The sequence below is a fragment of the Leptopilina heterotoma genome, unplaced genomic scaffold (assembly GCF_015476425.1).
Source record: "Leptopilina heterotoma isolate Lh14 unplaced genomic scaffold, ASM1547642v1 Lhet_181, whole genome shotgun sequence".
Lineage (NCBI taxonomy): Eukaryota > Metazoa > Arthropoda > Insecta > Hymenoptera > Figitidae > Leptopilina > Leptopilina heterotoma.
The window spans coordinates 101,496-125,736 of record NW_025110898.1 but is presented as its reverse complement, the minus strand read 5'-3'; the positions used below and the strand labels follow the sequence as shown (position 1 = coordinate 125,736).

Sequence of the window (24,241 nt, the reverse complement as noted above, 5' to 3'; positions counted from 1 at the left end):
TTACAAGTGGAATCAGAAATGATGTTATTGTTCCGAAACAAAGTGAACGTAAAATTATTTTTTCATTTGATAACTGATAGGGCCATAGTCCAACAATGGACATAAAGAATTTGTTAATGTTTATATAGTCATCAATTCTATTCAGATACTTCATTTTCTATAAATAATTAAAAACAATGATTCTAAAACAATTTCGAAATCGATTTTTTAATTGCAACCAAAAATATAAGATTAAAAAAAATTTAAATGATAATGTTCATTAAACTAAGTGACCGTAATTAATAAAAGATATTGGTTGAAAAGTATTGATTAACAAAAAATCCGTAACATTCAACTGTATTATTGAGAAGTATGTTCAGGTATTATTTTGAAATTACCTTATTGTATTTAGAATTGAAACATTATGTGATAAAATAGTTGATGATCACACTTTTGCTTAAATAGAATTCAATGATTACTTGTTAATCTTACTGGAATCTAGATTTATTGTATTTGTTACAAAAATAACGATCCCTCTGTCTCTACATTCATCGTTCATCTGTTGTAGAGAAACTGTAAGAAAAAATCGTCCTTGGAAAATAAGATTATTGATTAGTTGAAAACATTTAATTGACTGCCAAGAACTATTAAATATTATATTCACTTACAATGAATTTAAAGTCAGTTGGTGAAATAAATGCATTAAGCGTGTTATTTTAGCATTACGTATTCATCTATTCGCTCTATCCATTATCTTACTATCACTTCGACACTAAAATCTTTATTTGCAATACAGCAAGAAACTCTATAGTTTCACAGCATTAGCTTGCAAAAGATTTCTTTATCAGTCGTAGTTTGATCAACTAACATACAACTAAGAAAATTGAAATAAGATTCCGATATGAATTGAAATTATTACTTTCTCTTTAAGCTACAAAACTTTTAAGACTATAATTTTTTGTTCAAAGATTTATTTATAAATCATACTTCTCCCTTAATTCCCTTTAAGTTTCTGGAATAGTTTTAAATTATCGAAACTTTCTTTGTAAATTGTGCATATTTATTTTTAAATAGATTTAGACTTTAATACAATCATTAAATATAATCAGAAATGTGACAAAGTATAAATTATTTCTCACAATAAATATTTGTCATGAACATAAATTTTATTTAAGGAGAATCACTTGCAAAAACTGTCTATTGTGCTGTTCTATTTCCTTCAGTACACTAATTTTTTGTTTTCATTCACTTGATATATCACTGCTTACAGGTGTAAATACGCAATGCAGATCATTGAAGTCGAGTGTCGATGGGAGTAAAGCTTCAGGAATTCTGAGTTTTGGTTCCTCACGTTGTTCATTTAGTTGTTGACGACAAATTGATCGCCAAATATTATCCGGTACTTCCCGTTCCTATATAAATATATTTCATAAAATCTTCTTCATTGATAAAAGTCTATTTATTTTAATAGTGTATCTTACCATCATTTGTGGCAATGGTGGTGGTGATATTGGCGGTTTTAGTAAAACAATGTTTTTGTAGTCATGTAGACTTGAAATCCGTTCTCTGAAATCAGAATCCTGTCGCATTGGTATTGCTGTTGAAGCATCGCATATAACTGAGGGTGCAGATTCAACAGGATTTGGTGGTGGATTATCCATTAAATATTTTACAAAGCTTATGCAGCAGCCACAACAAAATTCCATTAAACAATTCCGGAGTCCTCGATGAAGAGTTAGAAATAAGACGGGATTTACGAATGCATGAACGTAGGCTATATGAAGTGTTACCTGCAAATATTTTTTGTGTAAATAAACTAAGTGGAATATGGGAATCTACATCGAAATTTTGATTATTTTAATAGAATTTCACTAAAATATTTACAATTACTTGCCTCATAGCCAGTAGGGTTTCCTATAGAAGGATGTTGTACTAGAGTTACAAAAAAGAGGGGTCCCCAAAAGAGCACATAAGCAGCTGTTATTACTAAGAACATTTTTACTCTTTGCACACCATCTCTTTCCATCCGTCGAAAATAATTTCTCATTTTTCGGTGTTCTGCAATTGCTCCGTCATCCTAGTGAACACACAACAATTTAAAATTAAAACAATTCCCCGGTACTACTAAAAGTAGGAAGAAAAAGGGAGGGAGAGCAGTGGAGAAGGAGAAGGGACCAAGTGCTCAAGGCAGTGATGGTTGAGACCTGACGGGAAGAGGTCATTGACCGTAAGACCTGATCCGAACAGAAAACTATGTTAAATTAAACTATTGAATTATGTTACGAGTTCATTTTTAGTTGCCTTGACTATAATTCCTGTCAAAATAGAGAAAAGTTGTTTTGATGAGTAAGTCTAAACCAGTATTGTGCCGTGAATTGACCGAAGAATAAAACTAATATTTGTTCCAGTGACTTCAAGACACGTAAGTCGATAACAATATTAATGGTAAATCTTAATCCACATTCCGTTGCATAATTATTATAAATTTCTACTCGTTATCACAATTAATTAATTATGTTAATTTAAACCTGATTGTTAACTGAAATTATAGAGAACTCTCTGTACTTTTTAAAATAAACTAACCTTAGATGCAGAATTTGTAGGCCGTGTTTCAGTAATTGTTCCCTCCATGACACTATGCCCTCCAGTCACGCTAACAAGAGTGGTAACTAGGCCAGCAACTCTAACCTAAAGTTTGTGATATAATTAAGATTTAAGCATTATGTACGATTACTATTAACTTATTGCTTTTCTTATAAAAATAAAACATTTAGGTTATATATTCATTATCTAATGTTACACATAGACCTGCAGATCTAAAATATTTTCTGAAAAGTAACTAAGCCAAAACACTGCAGAAAAGTACTTTTAAATAATGATGATAAATACTAATAAATAAACATAATGATGACATTTAAATATTGAATGAAAATAATATTTTGTTTTTAAAAAGAGATTGTTCAAATTCCTTAAAGAACGTCCTAAAAATATCTTTTATCTAAGGGATCCCTTCTAAAACTTAAGGTATTTTTGGGACGTTTATTGATCTTTAAGTCTTAAATATATCCCAAAATCTACAGGTCGAAAAGCCTACTTATGTGTTTGCATATTTTGATACAAAGGTTGCTTAAATAATTAACAGACATTACACTTACATCAAAATTTGACTTTCGAAAACAATAACTAAAAACAATTCAATGCTTATTTAGATAAATTGTGCTAGAAAATGTGCAGATTCTCAAGTAAAACAGTCCACAGAATGCCTGCAAATTTTCTGCAGACCTCGAGCGGATTCTTTTCTGATTAAAGTATGTACGGTTGTTTTAAAAAATTTGTTAAAAACTGTTATTACATAATTTTGAAATTTTTCGAACCCTAAGACTTTCTGGGAAGATAGGGAGTCCGCTGAAAGTTAGCAGACACTCTGCAGACGTTTTTACTTGAGTTTATAAATTAAATACTCAATGTACAGATTAATTAACAGATTAACTGTTTTTAAAAAGTTTTAAAAAAAATAAAGAGCTTATAAACAATGTTACATACCGCTTCAACATTCGCTTTTGTCAAATCCCTGTGCAATTTTTTTAAGTGAAATAATGTTAAGACAATGCAAATAATATTAACAGCGATCCACAGTACATTTAGAATGTAATGTCGAAATGGTCCATGGACTAATGGACAGCTTGGTGCATTCTGAACCGTATCCGTATTTGCTGCCAAAGCTCCACTTAAGAAAGTTGGGCCCAGATTAATTGTGATACTTGCAAACCATATCATGAACGTACCAAATAGTACGCACTAAAAAAATCCACATTAAATTATTAGTTTAATTTTAATCAACAAAAAAAAAAGTTTGGTAGTCGAACAATGTGAAGATAATTAATTGAAACAAAGAATTGAAAATTTCCAATACAATCATTAAAAGATTTCACTTGCTGAAAATAAAAATATTTACTACTCTCTACAATTTATTATATTTTTAAATAATGGTAAATAAGTTTCGACACAAAATACGTATAAAGTATAAATTTTTATTTCAACTATTATTTCACATTTGTACAAAATGTTTTGTACTTTATTTTTTGTTAAATTTTAACTCCCTATCTGTATAAACTTGGGAATTCTTTAAATTAATTATTAATTATTCATTGTTTCATTTTTCACTTACAATTTACACATCAGTAACTTCTTAATATTGTGGTGATTCTTCTGAAATTAACACTTTTCACTTTGCGTATTAAAAAAATATTTGGATATAAAATAAATATAATGGAAATCAATAATTTTTTAACTCGTGATGGAAATTATTTGAAGGAATCGTTTAGAAAGTTCAAGGCGATTTTATTGTTAACAAATGCAATTAGAAACTTGTTTCTATAAATTGCTTTTTAACAGATAAGACTTTTTGAAAAAATTACTTTACATTTCGGTGCATAAACAAATTATTGTTAAACTAGGTGGAAAAATGACAGAGCCATTCTGTATTGGCTCTCAGATGTAAGAAGTAAAACTATTATAAATTAAAATAAAAGTACCTACCATAAGGAAAATATTTTTTTTTAATTTATAAATCCATTGTTAGACCTTTTTATACATTTTTCACTTCTGCAGCCTATATTATTTTAATTATTTTGGCCATTTTTTGTTGCCAGTGTCGGTTTTCAAAATATTTATGTACATTTATCTGAAAAAAGAAGACGAACACAACATTAATATTATATTATTTCGTTACAGTATGGCACTACATAGAAATCTATATGATTTGACGAAAGGAACAAACAGGAATTGTCAGAATTTGTTGTTTTAAGTATACCTTTACTATAATGTACGGGTAAATTTTTATAGTAGTTTTTATTGTCAAAAAAAATTAAATAAATAATTGAAATATTAATCAATGAATAGAAAAATACTTATAAATATCTAAATCGGTAAAAAATTTATTAAAAAACTGTAATTCTGAACAGTCTTCCCTTTGAAGAAAATAGGACATTTAAATATCTAAAGTAAATTTTCATGAATTTAACATTATTGTCATATTCATGACTTTTACGATTTACAATAAATTTTATATTTTCTTTATGATAATTTGAAAAAAAATTAATTTACACCTGAAGATTGTATTAACACTCTGACAATTTTAAGTTCGTTACAATCAAATCATAAAGACTCTAGTGAAGAAATCAATTGAATTAATTTTAATTTTAATTTATTAGTAGATTTGATAAAAGTAATCTTAATCAAAACATTTTAAATACTGAATTCGATTTAAAATATCAAAATATTTGATATACATCAAATGGTAACAAAGTATTTGATATTTAATTTTTGTGATTTAAAGTATAAACTTTCAAGTTCAATTTTATAAAAATATATAATTATTTTAATATATAATATAATATATATTTACATGACTATTATTATGCAAGAATTAAACATTACTTTTATCATCTCCATTTATGTATTATTTACAGTTTTAAGTAATACTAAAATTTTATACGCAGTGTTTTTATCTTTTATTTGGTCAAATTAATAAAAATTAAACTTTCATAAAATAAAATTATAAGAATAAAAAACTAATAATCAAAAGTTGATCTAAAGTTGGTTAAAAATTATTTTACTGAATCCTATTTAAATATTTTGGTTTATATCTATTTTCGTTGTGCAAAATATAGATTATTTTTAGATAATAATTATACTTTGCAGATAGAATTCTGTAGAAGTACAGAATACGAAGTTTAATGAATATTGTTATTGGTTATTTTCGACAATAAATGTAAGTTAAAAATTTTTGCATTCAATAAAAATTCAAGTAACATTAGTTGCTTTAAATGCAGCCAGCGAATGACGGCAACCGTTGCAGACACAAAAGAATATCCATTGGGACAATAAAAGTGTCCAAAATGCCAAAAATCCTAAGGTTTACGCATAATTCACCATGTAAAAACAATTTTAAGTTGATTTTTTTCGTTCCCGATTCTAAAAACTTTGAATGCCGTATTTCACATTCTCGATCCCTTATTCTACAATTTTTTGAATCCGATCACGCATTCCTGATGTCGAATTACTTATTCCACATTTCGCTATTTTGTGTAGTCCAGAATGGTCCAGAATGTCAAAACGATATTCTTGGACAGAAATGAAGATAGATACTTAAATCTTATGGAGTTCCCAAGTAAAATAGTCTAGAGAGTGTTTGCAAACTTTACGTGGACTGATAGTCTCTCTCGAAAGTGTGGTGGTTAAAAGATTAAAAAATTATTAGTCATTACAGTAATTATTAGTTTGTAGACATTCTGTGGATTATTTTACTTGGGTTCGTAAGCTATTATAAAATTCGGCGTCATATAAGCTTTGGCCAATATTTTTTAGCAATTCAAAGTTGTAGTATTATTTGATAATTTAAAGAACAGTATTCTCTTAATTTTTAATTATCATTCGTTATGTTTAACTTGCAATGATTTTTAACTTGCTCGTCGGACCTGGGTTCGTGAATATTTATAACAATAACCCAGGCGAGAACTGACGCTGGATTCAGGCTTTACGGAACCTTCGTTGAGGCTTGGTCAACATTGATCAAGCCTTGGTGGGACGGCGGAACGAAGGTTGCTTCTAGCTATAATGTAACACTTATTTAAGACTGACGCTCCAGTCTTTGTTGTAGATTGGCGTTCAATGTTCAATCAATGCTGCGGAACCCTATAATGCAGGACTGAAACAAGGCTGCTTCCACTGTTCCCAAATTTACGCGTCTCTCGCGCTCATTCAATATAATATGGATATATGAATTGTATATAATAATAATAATAGTAATAATTATAATTATAATAGTAATGAATATTATTGTTATTATTTTTATTCATATTATATGCGTTTGTTAATTTAATGGCATTAAGTTACTATTATAATAATTATATTATTATCATATAAATAATATATTACTATAACAATAAATGTCATTTGAAATAGTAATATTAAAAAAATAATTTTAGTAAAAGAAAACAATTTTTCTGTTAATCGGTACATTTTTTTCTCGATTTTTCAGCAGACTTTTTAATATTATTTACAAACATATTCACATTTTTTATTCACAACACAACACACAATTTTATTATTAGATATAACGCTTAAAACAAAGAATGAAAAATATTCGCTCGCATGTGGGATCGAACTCACGCACCCCGCCCCTAACGCATACCGGAAGTCCTAAACGCACGCATTTAAACCGCTCGGCCACAGAAGGCTGGAAGGCACCTCGCCTAATCTACTATTTCAATGCCAGCGCAGTATATTCTGTATATACGGCGCGTCACTCAATATTTGTTCAGCATGGGACACCAATGTTCGTCCCATGTTCGATTCAAGACTCGGTCAATCTTGATACAATATTCACTTTCTTTATTACCGTGTGCACTGAACAATATTAAATATCAATATTTATAAATTATTTATTATTAAAATATTTTTTATGATAATTTTATAAGTTAAATTATATATATTATTTTTTTTCTTGTACAGTGTCAAATTATTATTTTCAAAGTTTAAGAGTTTCGTTTATCTGAAAAATTATTAGTGAAAAAAATGTTCATTAGGTAGTAATAAATATTTATGCTTAGTAGTTTTACACTAGGATTAACTGTTTAGTAAATTTTATCAAAAAACTATTTTTTGTCAAACGCGCGCGACTAAACACAAATAACCTTGAAACTTCAGCATTACCAACTCAACACATACGTTAAACTCTTGAGTTGGCAATGCTAAAGTCTCAAGGTTATTTGTGTTTAATCGCACGCGTTTGACAAAAAATAGTTTTTTGATAATACATATTTACTAAACAGTTAATCCTAGTGTAAAACTACTAGGCATAAATATTTATTACACCCTAATAAACATTTTTTTCACTAAAAATTTTTCAGACAAACGAAACTCTTGAACTTTGAATACAATTATTTGACACTGTGCAAGAAAAAAATAATAATGTATAATTTAACTTTATTTATATAAATCTTATATAATTAATAATAATAATTATTATAATAATAATAATAATATTTAATATTTATTTTTAATTTAATATTTTTTTATAATAATAATAATAATAATCATTATTATTAACCTTTAGAGGGCCGGAAAATTTTTAAAAATTTTACTAGTTTTTTAATAAGTAAAATTAAATAAAAAGTCAATTCGATGAAAATAGTAGTGAAAATTAATGGTGGCCACTATAGTGGCCACCCCGGCCGTCTCAAGGTTAATAAATTAATAATTAATATAAATATTATACACTAAATAAATATTAATATTTATTTACCAATTGATATCTTGATAATAATAATTAATAATAATTTTTAAATAGTATACAAAATTATCATAAAAAATATTTTAATATTAATTAATTTATAAATTATAAATATTTATATTTAATATTTTTAAGTGCACACGTCAATAAATAAACTGTCAAGATTGATTCAGGCTTGAATTAAGATCAGATGTTCGAGCTTCACTCACGAAGATTGACCGAGTCTTGAATCGAGCATGGAACGAACATTGGTGTCCAATGCTGAATCAACATTGAGTGACAGTGGTATAAAGACTGCTTCAACACTGGGTTACCCAGGCTGGGCGTTCAAGGCTCAATAAATCTTCAATCCATCGTCAGCATTGGTCTTTCGCGCCTGGGAAGAATTAACAAATTTACGTTAACTATATATTTAATAACAAATCGTTTACCTGGGTTCTCGGAGTTAATCCTCATTTAGAAAGGCTAATAGTTCAAGGGTTCGTATTGTTTGTGGTAATCCTTCGTTGGGTCTGAGTAACGCTTTAAGTTTCATACTTTTATCTATATTCTTCCATGCGATGAAGGGAAAAAGAAAATATTACCTGAGTCATTGACCGGAAGGCCTGACCCGAACAAAAAAATCTGAATTGAAGAGCCAAAGGGCTGACAAAAATGGTATTTAGCACGCCTAAAAGTGCTGAAGAGCCATTTTGTTTAATTAAACTATTCAATTATGTTCCGAGTTTATTTTTAGTTGCCTTGACTTTGACTCCTGGCGAAATAAAAAAAAGTTGTCTTGATGAGTAAGTCTAAACCAGTATTGTGTTGTGAAATAGAGAAAAGTTGATAAAAATAAGTTGTTTTGATGAGTAAGTCTAAACCAGTATTGTGCCGTGAATTGACCGAAGAATAAACCTAATATTTCTTCCAGTGACTCCAAGTTCAAGGCACGTAAGTCTGAGTAACGCTTCAAGCCGTCTAACAGTAAATTTAGAGAAGTTTGTTCGAAAAATTACCAAATAATACTCCACGAAAAAATTTTTGGTCCATCATACGTCCCTACCAGTTGACCCAAAAAGGCAAAAATTCTATTAAAAGCATTTTCTAAATTATCATATAAAAATAAATTTAAATATAGGGGATAGTAGACATCATTTTTCTCGTAAACTATTCAACCAGTTCACTGTTTTTTTTCATTTTTTTAAGATTAAATAATAGTACAATGATAACTACTTTCTCCTGACCACTTTATGGGAAATAATGGGAGTACTGTTTTCAATACACTGGGTAAAATATAACATCAACTTTAAATTTTTATGAAGAACGGTTCAAAATACTACTGGGCACAACAGAAGTTTATCACGGTAGGGTACTTTATGTAAATTACCAAATAATATTTTGTACTACAAAGAATATTCAGATAAGTAAAAATTACAATTACATTTAATAACAAATAATATTGAAACGTAAAAAAATCCTAAGAGAACAAACTTTATTTTTAATTATACAAACGAATCGTCGCAGCTATTTTACTTAATAAGGACCAATGAAAACTACAAAGTTCAATAGCACCCGTAAAGGAAAATAATTAATAACTAACAATAAGAATAATCCAAAGTACTCAAAATAATTTTATACATTTCTGTCAAGAAGTTTTCATGCGCTTTACACTGTCAGAACATTGAAATGTTCTGCCATAGTAGGACAGAAAAAATATGCAGAGTTGTATTTGGCTAACAGGACGCAGACACTTGTTCAAAAAAAAGTCTTCATTGATGCGATTATAGCAGGATGGAGTGTTAAATATTTTATCCCTTAGTTTGAAGCCATTTAGAGGTATTTAATAAAGTAATTTTTGAAATTATGAAAATCAACGCAATCTACAACATTCTATGTATATAGAATAACACAATACTTTAATGCACAAAATTATTAAATAATATAAAACAGAATCCTAACAAAAAATTTTTTTACAATGTGTTTTTATTTAGATAATACATTATAATTATTGTGACTATCCACTTTATTTTATTGTTTTATTATTTATCTGTGTGCTTATTCATCTTAAGAAAAAGTTAATGACTTTTTTTATTTCACCTACGCGAAAAGGTGGAGATAGAAAAAAATTTAAAATACTCTTTGGAGTATTGGACGTTCTTAAGCCGTTATGTAGCGGACATGAAACGTTTTAGGAACGTTTCTAGAACAAAGATGTTGTTACCGTGTCCATATGGGTGCTGCGTAATTGGTAACAATTCTAAATTATTTTAGTTAAAATTAATCAGGGTAGATGTAACCACTAATTAACAATTAGTGGTTAAACATACTAAACTACATGATATGTTCTGTTAGTCACATACTTCTACAAGTTCGATATGACAAAAGCGGATTAAGGGTTCATATCCTTAAAGCCAAAAGACTAATAAGCATTTTCAGGATATTGTGATAAAAAACAATTTTTTTTAAATTTAAATACTTTTACTTTCATGCATAATTGAAGGTACCTCTTTTTTTTAAGATGAGCACACATGTATTTATACATTATTTTTATTTTATTTGGTTTACATTATATTTAATTGCTTTGCATTCCCATTCAGTTATGTTTAAGTTAATTTGAAAGACTACTTTATAAATGCTTATGAGTATACTTACCTCATCAATGCAGTTATTATTTATTTCTGAACGTATTCGCGTAAAGGACACTCAAAAAAATTAATTTTTTAAACTCAAATCTAAGCATAACATTTTGTTGTTTAGGATTTAGTAAATAATTTCCTTTACTATACGCCAAATACTGTTTTTAAAGTTCTAATATGTGCCTAATTATTGTTCTTTCACTTGATTTCTTAGTAAGTCACTATTTAAAAATCGCACGTATTTTGAACTAATTTTTCATATCCCACACCTTTGGAAACAAATACTTTTTTTATACTTTCACACTGGTTCAAATAGCAGAATAGCGTCTTTACCTATTAACTCCTCTTTAGCGGATTTATTATAATTCTAGTACTTAAATAAAAATTCCCACTTGGGGTGCTACTTCCCTTACAAAGTCATGCACAATTTTAGGACACGTATTAAAGAAAGAAATTAACTATTAAAAGCCATAATTAGGAAATGAAACAACTTTTACATATGTTTTCAAGCAAAGGAAATCATTGGAGTATTGCAACAACTATTTGGAAATATCATTTTTAGATTATCATCTGCCTTCTCGAACCTAAACTCGAATAAGAGACTTTCTAGGGGTTTCCCTCCAAGAAACATTAAATCCTTTTCTATAATTATTATTTTCTAACCAATTTTAGAATACAAATCATTTTTTAAATTGTCATACAAGTAAAAGTACTTTGAATAAAAAATCAGTACAATAAAACTTGGAAACGTTTCAGTACAGAAACTTTTGTAAACTGTTATCTTAAATTCACTGCTGAAAAGTATTAGTCTAATTAAAAGTTTGTTAAAATTTACCTGCGGTGAATCCATTAGTAGGGGAAATATTAAATCCGTCTCCTCTCCACACTCTGGAAATACTGGACTATCATTCAGTACAATAGTTAGCATGTTGACTGTTGAAACAGTTACTAATAATAAAAAAGCAGTTTCAACTAAAGAACACTTATTTATCGGTTGACACTTGAGAATACTCGAACCAAGAGGTAAAAGTATTGCAGCTCTTGAGCAATCAATAAATGCTTGATGGAATAATAGTCCCTGGGACCATCTATAACCGAGAAAAAGTAATTAACTTAGCCTATGGAAAAAATTTAATGTTGACTTAAAATCCGAGTCTGGAAATATAGTTTTTGACAAAATTTTAACTGAAGGGTATATTTAGGTTTTAGGTATATTTTTGAATATTTAGGTATTTAGTAATACCTTCGTAGCTGTTGTTTAATTAATATTAACGACATCAGTAAAATATTAGCACTCATTCCCAAAGTTCCCAAGCCAAAAATAATTGTTGCCTCCGTCTTTCCTCCTGGATGACACTGAAAAACTTTACTTGCATTTGAGGTAACATTTCCAGAGGCTCCAATTCCGAATCTTAAATTGGCACCAATCATTGTATTGTAAGAATCTGAAAGAGGCAATACATTTAATTATTCATTCGCTTGCTTTGATAGTCTTAATTCTATGCTACATCTTTCGACTTGCAATGATTTAGTAAGATTTTATAAATATTTACAAAACATTATGGAAATTATGTTATTAATGTACTGTTAAATATTAGAATAGTTTTATTAGGATTTTCATTAATTAGGAACCTTTTAAGCTCGCTGGCATCATAAGCGTCATTTTAGAGACGCGGTGGGATGCGTTTACTGGCTTCAAGCTTAAGTGATTTTATGGAAAGCCTAGGCTTTTAAGTATTTATTATTTAAGTAAATATTATGAAAGAACATTTCAAGTTAATTTAACGTTGTTTTTTAATATTTATATGTATTAGCTGACCACCCCCAATTCTGAAATATTTATATAAGCTGACAACCCCCTATTGTAAATGCTGGATCCGACCCTGGAAAATAGTGACATCTATTAGATGTCAAAATATTATTATTGAAGGGAAATTAATACTGGATCATCATTTTGGCTTTCGATAATTTTTTGTGTTATTAATATAGCAATAGCATACATTATACAGCACAGACATGATGTCGTATAAAAAATTAGATTGTGTCGATTAGGATACCTGGGTCCACAAAGTTACTCCTGATTTTAAGAGCAGATATCTACTTTCTAGAGAAATTACTACACTACATAGAGAATTGTAATTGATTTGGCAAGTCTCCTCAGTACCATTGGTCCGGAAGAGAATTAAGAAGAAAAAAGAAAAAAATTGTCGTGGAAGTTTGTAGAAACCAAAATTACTATAAAAGACCGAGTTCCCTATGGGGAGAAGGTTAGTTGTGTACACCTCGCAATCAGAGCGAGACTGACGATGACGCGTCGGCGCATACCGCTTGCGCCTCTTCCTCTCCTTCCCTCACCCTCACCGCCAACTGCTTATATACCGCGACGCACTACTTTGCTCCTCAGTCTCACTGCGGACTCACTTCGAGGCGCTTGCTCCTCAGACAAGACAACTACAACCTCCTTCCAGTTTTATTAATCCATTCAGTCCCATTTTCAATTTCATTTTTTTTTTTTTTCATTTTTTTTTTTTTTCATTTTCATTTTTTTTTTTTTTTTTTTTTCATTTTTTCTTAAAAAATAATTTCGTAGGAAAAAAGTCAAGCTTTCGATATACGCTATAAAAAATATCAAAATCGTCCCATTGATAGAAAAACTAGAAAATATTCTTAAAATCAAAGAAAAATAGGTTAGAATAATTTTTTTTTCACAGACGTCGACAATTTAAAAGATAATTGCACAAAAATCGAAAGCTAGAACATTTTTAGTGGTAACAATTGTTGAATCTTTAGCCTTAAAAGAAAGTTAATTTTGTAATTAAATTATAGATATTAATTGCGTTAAACATGATAAAGCCAAGAGCTTCATATAGCTTGCTATAATTATACAATATTGTGCCCGTATAGGTAGAACTAGATAACGTCCCATTTATTGACATTCACAGAGACTCTATTGTTCCTACACCACAAAGTCAAGTGATCAAGATCAGATTGCATGTTCAAGCAAATTTGATAATTATCAATAATATAAAATAAATATTGTTTTTGAATATGAGAAAAAGATCAAAATCTAATAATTGATTTAGAATAAATATTTTTTATGGTGTCAAAAAAAAATGGAGAAAATTTCATCTTTTTTCGCGGTACAACTGTATATAACCTCGTTAAAGAAAAATTGTTATGGCTATTGTACCCCCTTAGTAGAATAACTTAATTAACTTAACCCCGTGTATAAGGGTTTCTGGGGTCGCTGAATTCGAATTTGACCTTCATTTTTAAAAACTCAAAATGGCGGATCCAAAATGGCGGACATAATTCTAATTTTATATTCATTTTTAAAATTTCAAAATGGCGGACATAATTTTTAAAATTTATTTCGATTTTTATCAATTTCAGTATCAAGGGGTATTTTGGATCGCTGAATTCAAATTTAACATTCATTTTTAGAAATTCAAAATGGAGTATCCAAAATGTCGGACATAATTTTTTTGACGTCACTTTTAAATTTAGCGACCCAAAAAACTCTTGTATACTAATTTTTATAAATATCTGTTTAAAATTAAAAAAATTTTCCGCCATATTGGATCCGCCATTTTGAATTTTTTTTTGACATCATATTTGAATTCAGCGACCGCAAAAATGCATGTATACATAGTGTCATAAAAATTTATCGACCAGATTTTGCTGCCGACATTTTGAAACAATCATACGAATATTTTTTCAAACAGCGAAGAGGTTAATTACAATACATTATAAGATTAAATTTTATTTTTAAAGTATTTTTTTATTATAAAAATTTATAGATTTTTAGATAAGATTAATTATTTGATTTTTCATCGAAAATTTATAAAAGATTTTTAAAAAAATGCGAAAATATAAATTTATTTTATAAATACTATTCTTTCTACGTCAAAATTTAATGTTTTTTAAGATTTTTTTTTCTAAAAATTTCCTGTTGTAGGCATCGCAAGAAAATCATCGATTACACCGCAGGGATTCATATACGTTCTTACAATAAAAAAAAATTTGCTAATATGAAAAAAATGTTTGTGTAAAATAAAAAACCTTACTTGCAATTCCAGCTGCCATGATAGTCTGCCATGCGGCAATAAATAATAATTATTTAATTATTAATTTTTAAGAAGTGTTTTTTACTTATATTATTAGTTTTGCAGATGACGTATTCTTTATTTTATAAATTGGATTATTTTAAATTTTACATTGCATCATATTTTATATTAGGTATTATATGTAACAATTTAAGAATATTTAAGAATTTTTATGAATTTTCATAAATTTTTATAATTGTTTTATTTATCTACATATTTATTTCCATGATTTGAATTTTAATATTTGCTAATATAGTATATTTGAATCTCTATATATAATTGTCAACGAAAATCAGATAGGGAAAATACCAATCATAGATGGCTGTATCTCTATTAGTAATATAGTATGATTAATTTACAGAGAAATACGGGTGTTCCGACTATTCTCCTCTATTCGTGTTCAATTTATAATCTAATTTAATTTATCAATTTGATAAATTGGATTACCAATAATATACTAAATTAGAGAATTTTTAAATTCACGAAACTTTTTTGAATTTGAATTTTTTTTTTTATTTTGTAAAAATTTTTATTTGACCTTTTTTAAACGAACTTGCGTAAAAGAAATGGTAACAATAGCAAAGATGCTTTTAAGTGGCTAAGTTTAGATATTTGAACTCTTATTGTATATATTCTATAAATGAAAGACTAATACCTTTTATATTATAAATATTTTATTTATGTACCTCCCTGAAAACTATCTTTGCTTGTATCTATACTTTTTAATTAGTTATTAACATTTTTCATTTTTTACATTTAAACTGTTAAAAAAATTTTTTTTTTAAATTTAAACATAAAATTTAAAAAATTTTTTTAACTTTTTAAATTTAAATTTCTATAATTTTGATTCCATTTTTAAAAATTATTTTACAAAGTTTAATAGTTTATTAAAATAAATGTTTTACGTTTAAAATATCTTTTTAGAACTTGCGAAACCATGAGCAATTTTTTTTTGTATTTCGCGAGACAATAAAATTTTAATGTCGTTTCATACAATTTCAAGAATAAAATGTCGATTCTAAAAGAATATTCACGACCTCGCTTATATTTTAAGTTAAAATTTAAATATATAAAATTTTCGAAAGTATCCAAACATATATAAAAACTTTTATGAGATAATACGATTTTCTATCATCCGAATTAAAAATTAAAAAAATAATGATGCTTATTATTCGCCTAAGATATTAAAATATATTTTAGGAAAAAATTCAATATATTTTTCAAGCTATGCAAAAGAATGTGTTTTCATTACGTACCTTGTACTTTCGATTTATTTTTTAACACATGATGATACGCAAATAAGATGATACAGAATGAATTTTAAATTGTGAAGCAACATTTGATAATTCACAGAATTTTGTAAAATTTTAAACAAATTATTACAAAATAATCACACAAAATACTTAATAGCAATTATTTCCTTTTAAAAACATTGTTTTCTATTATTACTTTTTTTTATTTCTTAATACGCGGAACGAAAGAACGTGACTTATATTTCGACAATGCTAACCCCTGGAACAAGCCCAACCCAACCCCTTTTTAGACCCCTCTCAGAGTTCACATCTCCACCAACCACCTAACCTGCCCAGACTCTTATGTTCCTTCAATACGATGTACTCTCATTTTAAGTTTTTTTTTTATCAACTACGATAAACTATGTATTAAATAATACCTTTTTTTTAATAAAAATTTATAATTATTTTTAAAAAGCATCAAAAAATTCTTTTTCACACACGATTTTTCTTATTTTTTGCATCTTTTTTTTAAATTTGGAATTTTTATATTGAATTTCGAAAATCTAATATAAGATTTGTAATCAGCGTCCCTGAAAAACCCCGAATAACAAATTTTATGCAAATTTGATCAATTTTGAAAAATATGTCCGCCATATTGGATCTGACATTTTGAATTTTAAAAATCTGACTTTAGATTCGTAATCAGCAACCCTAAAAACCCCCGAGTACCAAATTTTATGCAAATTTGAACATTTAAAAAAAAACTGTCCGCCATATTGGATCCGCCATTTTGAATTTTGAAAATCTGACTTTATATTCGTAATTAGCGGCCCTGAAGACCGCATTTCACTAGCATTTTATAAGAAAAAGGATTTTGCAAAAAGAAAAAAAGAATTTTTTAATTTTGTTTTTGAAAATTGAATATTTTTACTATTTTTTAAAAAAATTAATTTCACAGAAAATTTTTGACCGATTTCAATGATTTTACCGGCATTATTTTTGTCTTGAATACAAATTTCAAATTTTGTTTAAAGATATATTGAATTTTACAAAAACAAAAGAATTGTTTATTTATAAAAAAAACTATTTTACCCATAAAATTTAAATTTGAAAAAAATTCTATACTTATTTTTTAAAACTTTTTTGAATAGTAAGAGAAAAAAATGTCACGTATTGAAAAGTAGGTAAAATAAAAAGTTTTTAATAAAAAAAACAAATTCACACGTAATACATTTATGCGCATGCGCTGTGAACTATTTTCAAATAATGCGACTTTTATCGACTTATATTAAAAAAATTGCGACTTTTTCGACTTTTCTTCCAAATTCTGCGACAAAATACCATATGTTTAGTACAAAAATTCAACATATTTCGATTTTTATTGAAAAGCATAACTATATAAAAATGTTTGAAAATTTATTTTTGAATAATTTTTTTAAATTAATTTTTGAAATATACAATTAAAAAGATTTTGAATAATTGAAATTTTGTAAAATTTAATTGGAAATAAATAATTTTTTCAAAGCATTGTATTACAATTTTTAAAAATTAACTTTTGAACAATTTTAATTAAAAATTTTAAAAATAATTGAATTCTCGAAAATTTTGTAAATAATTAAATTTTAAAAAATTTTAATGAATTTATTCAAGTGTAAATTCAATAAAAATGAAAATTAATGAAAATTGGGTTCTAAAAATAATATTAAAATAATTCAAAATTTTTAATAAAAAAAAAAATTTCAAAAAATTATTTTCTTTTAAATTCTTTAATTATTTTCGCAAAATTACATAACAATATTTATAAAAAACTAAATTTTAGAATTGTTTTATTTATTTATTTTTTTTTTGCTTAGGGACTTTTGGGAAATCTGCCTACAGATACCTTGGATTCCGCACTCCAAGGTTATGTGGGGTTGGTATGATAAAAAAACAAAAGGAAATATAAAAAAAAAGATTTTACCAAATTTCAATTTTTTTTTGACATTTTTAAATTAAGTAGATAGGTAATTGTAAAACTATTATCTTTCAAAAAATATTTAGAAATATTTTTAAAAAGTTAATTTTACGAATTTCTCTATTAAAAAGTTTTGAAAAATTCTTTTAAAAATTAAAAAAAAAAATTTTTTTTTAATGAAAAATGGACTGTTTTAATTATTGTAAAAAAATTAAATTGTTGTATTTAAATAATTGAATTTCTCGAAGAACTTTCGTAAGATTAAAAATTAATATAAGATAATTGTAGAAGATAATTGAATTTTCGGAAGGGTTATAGATTTAATTTTTAGAAATTATTAAATTTCAGAAGTTGAAATTTTTAAAATTTTATTTCCTCTTCTTCTAAGCTGTTGATTAAAAAATAGAAAAAATAAAATTTAAAGCAAATAGAAGCTAGAACTTGAAAAATAATTTTGGAAAATAAAACACTTTTGTAAAATTTTGAGAAATAACTCCTCATATTTACTTTGGTCAAAGAACATACTGCACAATAAATAATAATGTGAGTCTTACAAAAAGTGAATCAGTCAAATTTACTATATATTAAATTAATTATATAGATTTTAATTAAAACTTAAAATTACGTCACATTCATTCGTCATTTTTTAAACTCCACATTGAAATCACCTGGAGGCGCTAAAAAAACAGTTTAGAATTAAATTAATTCAAAACCAAAGTCCGCGTGGTGTTTTCAATATAGAGATTTAAAATTTTCTAAAATATTAATATTTTAGAAAATTTTAATATTTCAGAAAATATTAATATTTTAGAAAATATTTTTATCCTAAAATTATAAATTATTTTTAAAGTTCATCTTCGAAGCGATGTATATCTTGTAAATGATCTCCATAGTCAGTTGCTTCACTTCCAACAAATGTATCATGATGATCTAATATTTCTTCATACGACAGACGATTATCATGATCATCATCTGCGGCCGCAAACAAATGATCCACTTCATCAGTTGCAATGTCACTGAAAATTTCATTTTCATTTATTAAAAAGAAACAAAATTGGAAAAATTGAAAATATTAAATTAAAAATCACCATATAAAATACTTACTCATTGCTTGGCACCAACCAGGAAAGAATTTCCCCATCATCCAGCCTACCATCCTGATTTTTATCATGTTCATGATCAAACTTTTCCTTTTCAACTAATAACCATTCTTTATCCTCGCCCTTTGCTCTATTACCAAGAAACTCTTGAAAATCAATGAAACCATCATTATTTGTATCCTTATCGGCAATTGCTTGTTTCAATAGTAAAGGAAACATTTTTGGTGTTTCTTCAGGATGTGTATAGGCTTTAAATTCTTCAGCTGTTAAATAACCATCGCCATTGGAATCAGCAGCTTCAAAGGTCATTTTATCATCATTCACTAATTTATCATCAATTGCCAAATCTTCCGAATCCGAGCCATATGTGTCTTGAAGAATCTCCTCCCAACTTATTTTTCCATCTTCATTTGCATCTGCATCTTCAAATCGATCTTGTGACTCTTCGGCTGACAACATACTGTGGAAAAAATAAAAAATTATTATTTTAAAAAACCTTTAGGAACCCTGTGGGCACTGAAACGTTTTTAGAACATTTCAGGTCCTCCACCTAACGTTTTAAAAACTTTTTATGCTCTAAAAACGTTTTACAAACTTTCCCAGAACAAAGACGTTGTCGGGCCCCCAATGTAAGATCTTACCTAAAGGATCGAAGAATCCATGATTTTAATTCATTCCTTTCAATGTACTTGTCTTTATTCCGATCCATTTTGGTCAAGAGGATTTCTAATCTTCTTTTCGATTCCTCTTTTGGTAATTTGTCGAATTCTTCAGCTGCTTTAACACTTCCTGTTTGGGATCATTGAAGAAATTAGAAAAAAATTAATAGTAAGTAATTTAGCAGTCTTGTAAAAATTAAGATTACAGTAGAACCTCGGTTATCCGAGCCTCGATTATCCGAGATTCCGGATTATCCGAGGCACTAAACATGCTCGGATAATGTGGAATAACTCGGATAAAACGGATCGAGCGACTAAATTTGGAAAATAAATTTTACAAAACCACTATTTGTGATCATTGCATTTAAAATTTCGTCCATTTTTGTCATTTAATATTATTCTAACACTTTAAACACATGAAAAATAATTTAAAATTTTGAAATTTTCATTGGTTCCGTGTTATCCGAGTTTTCGATTATCCGAGGTACCTCTTCCCCACATTACCTCGGATAATCGAGGTTCTACTGTAGTTGCATCTCGAATATTATTTGAAAGCTTATTCCACAGCCTTTCGCCTCTTACAATAAAAGATCTTTGCATTTTACAAATTCCATGTTGGGGCACCCTTAAAATATTTTTCAATTCTTATTAAATCTCTGACTTTAAATCAACAAAGCAGATCAAGAATTATTAAAAATCAACATATATAAATAATAATCTTGTCTTGATGTGCTTATCACTACTTCGAGGTTCTGTAAGTAAAAAATAATAATTGTCTACTTACCCAAAATAGCTTCATGGTCAAATTCTTGATGATGTTCGCCATTCACATAATGATTATTACTTCTTGGATTAAATGCACCATCTTCAGTTCTTTCTTTCTCAAACGATTCTCTATGATGATGTATATGTGCTGATGCAGCATCACAAAATATTTGTGAAATGTCAATAAAATTTAAACAATAAATCAAAAATCCCAAATATTTATACTTCTTCATAATTTACAACACTTTAATAAAACAGATTTATTAATTTAAAAACAGATTTATTAATTTAAATATAACAGATTTATTAATACTTAAAAAGCAGATTTATTAATCTATAAACATTAAATTACTGCGTGCAACACTTTCAGAGGCTATATGTCAACTTAGGGATTCAAACCCTGATCGTGTTTATGAATGAATTAATCGAGAGTCTAAAGCCGGAAGCAATTGTAAAATAGCTATTCACAGCTATGGCTAGACAGAAAGAGAGAAAATGTCAATATTTTTTTTTTAAACACATCTATTTATAACTTAAAATTTTAAGCAGAAATTATATATTTATAGAAATTCTTAATAATTTTGTAAGTGTGCTGTTTTAGATTGAAATTTAACAAATGGTAACTTTCGTTGAAATTAATATTTTACACTTTTATTTAAAGGGTAGAGAATTTACACATTTTAATTAGTTTAAATTTTTAAATATCTTTTGGATTGTTTACTCCGGAAGCACAGTTGTATACATGAAAAACTAGGGTTTGAAAACTTTCAGTACAGTAAAATGTCGTCCGTAGCGATAGAAGTGTTTACGAAAGTGATCACTTGTTTAGAATAGAGAGCTATGAGTTTGGCTAAAAAAGGCGGGAGTTTTCAAAAAATATATTTTTTTCAATTTTTTTTTAATTTCATTATAATATAATAAGATTGAAAACATGTATTGAATTTTAAAGATAAAATTATTTTGTTCATTAACCAAATCAATTAATTAAGAATTTTATATTCAATAGCTTTAACAAATTATTTAGTGAAATTTAATAAATAAATTAATAATTAAATTAATTAATAATTAAAATAAATAAAACGAATAAATAAAAATAAATAATAAATAATTCAATAACAATATAATTTCGTTAGAATAAATAAATAACATTTTTGTAAATAAAGAACCTATTTTTTTAAATAGGTTAAAAGTATATACGAAAAAATATATATCGAGAAACTTATAAAGAAATTTATTAAATTTATTATTAAAACTTATAAATTTATACAGTTTATACACTTTTCTTTAAAAAATTTCTTTTTCCAACCTAGTGACAGTAGTGACGCTGCGGACAGAAACTGATACGTTTCAAGAGTCTTCAAGGTCGACATATTTTAAGTGTAAGAGACTATGAGTCGTACTATCTAGGTAGCGAATACTCTATGCTTGACATAAAGAAAAGTTGTTTTGATTGAGAATTATTTGGAATCAGAATTCCTGTTAGAATTTGAAGAATTGAATTAGATACACAGGATAATTACCTATTCAAATCGTTAAACATTTGCATTAAAATTGCCAAAAGATTGTTCCTATAAAAAGTATTTTATGCATTAATAATCAAACTGTGAATACTTGTATTCTTGAAAGTGAGTTTCTCAACAAATTATATTTTCAAAAAACATTTTTTTCATCTACCGATGACAAATTTTTTTTATTTATTATCAAACTTAATTAAATTTGTATTATAGTTATATAATGCAATAAAATGAGATTCTAAACTCGTAGCCGTAAATGCTACAAATTCGTACCCGTTCTAAATGCTTTCTTTGAATATCTAAACAAATCGAATAATGAGACAGCTGCAAAAATCCATCTTTTTAAAGAAATACGAAGTAAAATTAATATTTCTGGTTTCGAAGAGTCAAATTTGTAAGACTTTGACAAACTTTACCATTATTAATATGGGTCTATTTGTCCACTATGGAAATATTATAGGTTATGTAAGAAATATTGTCAAGAATGACAAAAGCTTTTCCAAATTTACAAGAAATTTTGTTTCACGATTTCTCGAACAATCAGTGCTGCCAGATTAAAACAATAAATCTTCAAATTTATCTTCAGAAATCTTTAAACTAGTCAAAAAAAATTTCTTTAGATTTTGGTTATAATTTTTTCTAAAATATTATAAATTAAATTTCACAAGCAATTTCAAAGAAATAAATTAATATTTTTGTGTTTGAATCTGTTTGCAGTTTGAAGTTAGTTTTTGTTTGCTTAACTTTTTTATATTTTCTTTTTCAAATGTTTTGAATTTTAAAATTAATGCACTGAAACCTACTAAATTCTTACAAACCTTTTATCAAAAAATTTTAAAATAATTAGTCATTTGAAGAATTTTATCAACAATTTTCGACAAAAAGACCGATGTTAATTTCAATTTAATTTGACCCCCATTATTAAATTTATCGAAATTGCAAAATAAAAAAAAAATTTCCTAATATTTCATTTCAGAATGTCGAATAGTCTTCAAATATTAGAGGAACGAGTTGCAGCTGTTGAAAAGCAAGTTTACGGAAATGTTTCATTATCAGAAGCTGAGGAAACATTTTCAGAAACTCCAGTTATTGAAAATCTACTGAATGTAAATACATTTATATCGTCAGCGCTTTCTGGCCGCGAGAGTACAAATGCTTTAATTAATCGACTACCGGAATTGACTAATTATTTAGATCCAAATTTTGAAGATTGTGGCTCGCAAATTGACGCTAAATTAGAATATATTTTCGCTTCTGAGTCGCAAATAAAGGAAAATTTGAGATTATTAACAGAAATTGAAAAATTAAATCCCTCCCTTGAAATAGAAAGTATGAAAGAAGCGCCTGAATTGGCGAAAAAATTAAATAGCTTGACGCTTAAATATTTGCCATTGAATGAAGAATCAAAGGCATTGAATAGCGAAATTTACGAGTTATTTGATAAATACAATTCTATAATTAACAGTATTTCTGAAACACTCATTCAAATGGATTCGAAAGTCACAGTTGCTGAAATTGCAGCAATGCCTAAAAAGCAAATCGATTGATTTTGTAAATTTTGATGTAAAATCGAAATTAAAAAATTGTAACTACAAATTTTTATTCGTTTACATTTGTCTGAAATTATTTAATTCTGTACTATTTACTTTGTTTATACATGTGAAATTATATTTTAAGTTAATAATCATATGATAATAAAGATAAGTTATTTTTAATCACAAAATTTTAAAATTACTCATTTTTGTAAAAAGCGAAATTTCTCGTCATTGGAAATTTTTCAATTATATTTAAAAAACTTTCAAAAATTATTTTAAAATATTTAAAAAAAATTAATTTTAAGCATTTCATTATTATAATTTTTTGAAAATATATTTAAACCCATAATAATTTTTTTCAACATGGACAGTTACAATTATTATAAAAAATTGAATTTTTGTATTTAAATAATTGAATTCTCGAAGAATTTTCCGAAAGTTTTAAAAAATTATTTATTTAGAGAAGCTTTTTTTTTTAAA

At 27.0% G+C, this 24,241-nt stretch overlaps 3 protein-coding genes across 6 annotated transcripts; 1 reads left to right on the top strand and 2 right to left on the bottom strand.

The window, feature by feature from the left end:
* Positions 1–1,030: 1,030 nt before the first annotated feature.
* Positions 1,031–16,516, bottom strand: LOC122500061. Of its 2 annotated transcripts, XM_043608779.1 has the most exons (9): positions 16,256–16,516; positions 14,961–14,985; positions 12,137–12,338; positions 11,729–11,981; positions 3,523–3,777; positions 2,563–2,667; positions 1,874–2,056; positions 1,461–1,769; positions 1,031–1,391 (listed from the first exon to the last, which is right to left on the bottom strand). In XM_043608779.1, the coding sequence occupies exons 2-9, from the start codon at positions 14,977–14,979 to the stop codon at positions 1,221–1,223; spliced, it is 1,497 nt and encodes a 498-aa protein (XP_043464714.1). In that variant the 5' UTR covers positions 14,980–14,985; positions 16,256–16,516; the 3' UTR covers positions 1,031–1,220. The 2 variants fall into 2 exon arrangements, with proteins under 2 accessions (XP_043464714.1, XP_043464715.1); XM_043608780.1 differs by lacking the exon at positions 14,961–14,985.
* Positions 16,517–18,663: 2,147 nt separating this feature from the next.
* Positions 18,664–21,524, bottom strand: LOC122500059 (reticulocalbin-2). 3 transcript variants are annotated; one of them, XM_043608777.1, is made up of 5 exons: positions 20,732–21,524; positions 19,930–20,077; positions 19,293–19,748; positions 19,014–19,204; positions 18,664–18,943 (listed from the first exon to the last, which is right to left on the bottom strand). In XM_043608777.1, the coding sequence occupies exons 1-4, from the start codon at positions 20,943–20,945 to the stop codon at positions 19,033–19,035; spliced, it is 990 nt and encodes a 329-aa protein (XP_043464712.1). In that variant the 5' UTR covers positions 20,946–21,524; the 3' UTR covers positions 18,664–18,943; positions 19,014–19,032. The 3 variants fall into 3 exon arrangements, with proteins under 3 accessions (XP_043464712.1, XP_043464711.1, XP_043464710.1); XM_043608776.1 differs by having other exon boundaries at positions 18,664–18,948; positions 19,019–19,204; XM_043608775.1 differs by having other exon boundaries at positions 18,664–19,204.
* A 610-nt stretch (positions 21,525–22,134) lies between these two features.
* LOC122500060 lies at positions 22,135–23,949 on the top strand. Its single transcript, XM_043608778.1, has 2 exons — positions 22,135–22,337; positions 23,203–23,949. The coding sequence occupies exon 2, from the start codon at positions 23,204–23,206 to the stop codon at positions 23,771–23,773; it is 570 nt and encodes a 189-aa protein (XP_043464713.1). The 5' UTR covers positions 22,135–22,337; position 23,203; the 3' UTR covers positions 23,774–23,949.
* Positions 23,950–24,241: the final 292 nt, after the last annotated feature.

Bases quoted from the DNA above. Each gene is read 5' to 3' on its own strand.
- LOC122500061 (XM_043608779.1), bottom strand. The intron at 11,982-12,136 runs GTATTACTAAAT...TCTCGGTTATAG, and splicing joins ATTAAACAACAGCTACGAAG to ATGGTCCCAGGGACTATTAT. The intron at 2,057-2,562 runs GTTAGTTTATTT...TGTGTTCACTAG, and splicing joins CTACAAATTCTGCATCTAAG to GATGACGGAGCAATTGCAGA.
- LOC122500059 (XM_043608775.1), bottom strand. From the start codon at position 20,945: ATGAAGAAGTATAAATATTTGGGATTTTTGATTTATTGTTTAAATTTT. The intron at 20,078-20,731 runs GTAAGTAGACAA...GATCCCAAACAG, and splicing joins TGACCATGAAGCTATTTTGG to GAAGTGTTAAAGCAGCTGAA. The intron at 19,205-19,292 runs GTAAGTATTTTA...TGAAATTTTCAG, and splicing joins TGGTTGGTGCCAAGCAATGA to TGACATTGCAACTGATGAAG.
- LOC122500060 (XM_043608778.1), top strand. From the start codon at position 23,204: ATGTCGAATAGTCTTCAAATATTAGAGGAACGAGTTGCAGCTGTTGAA.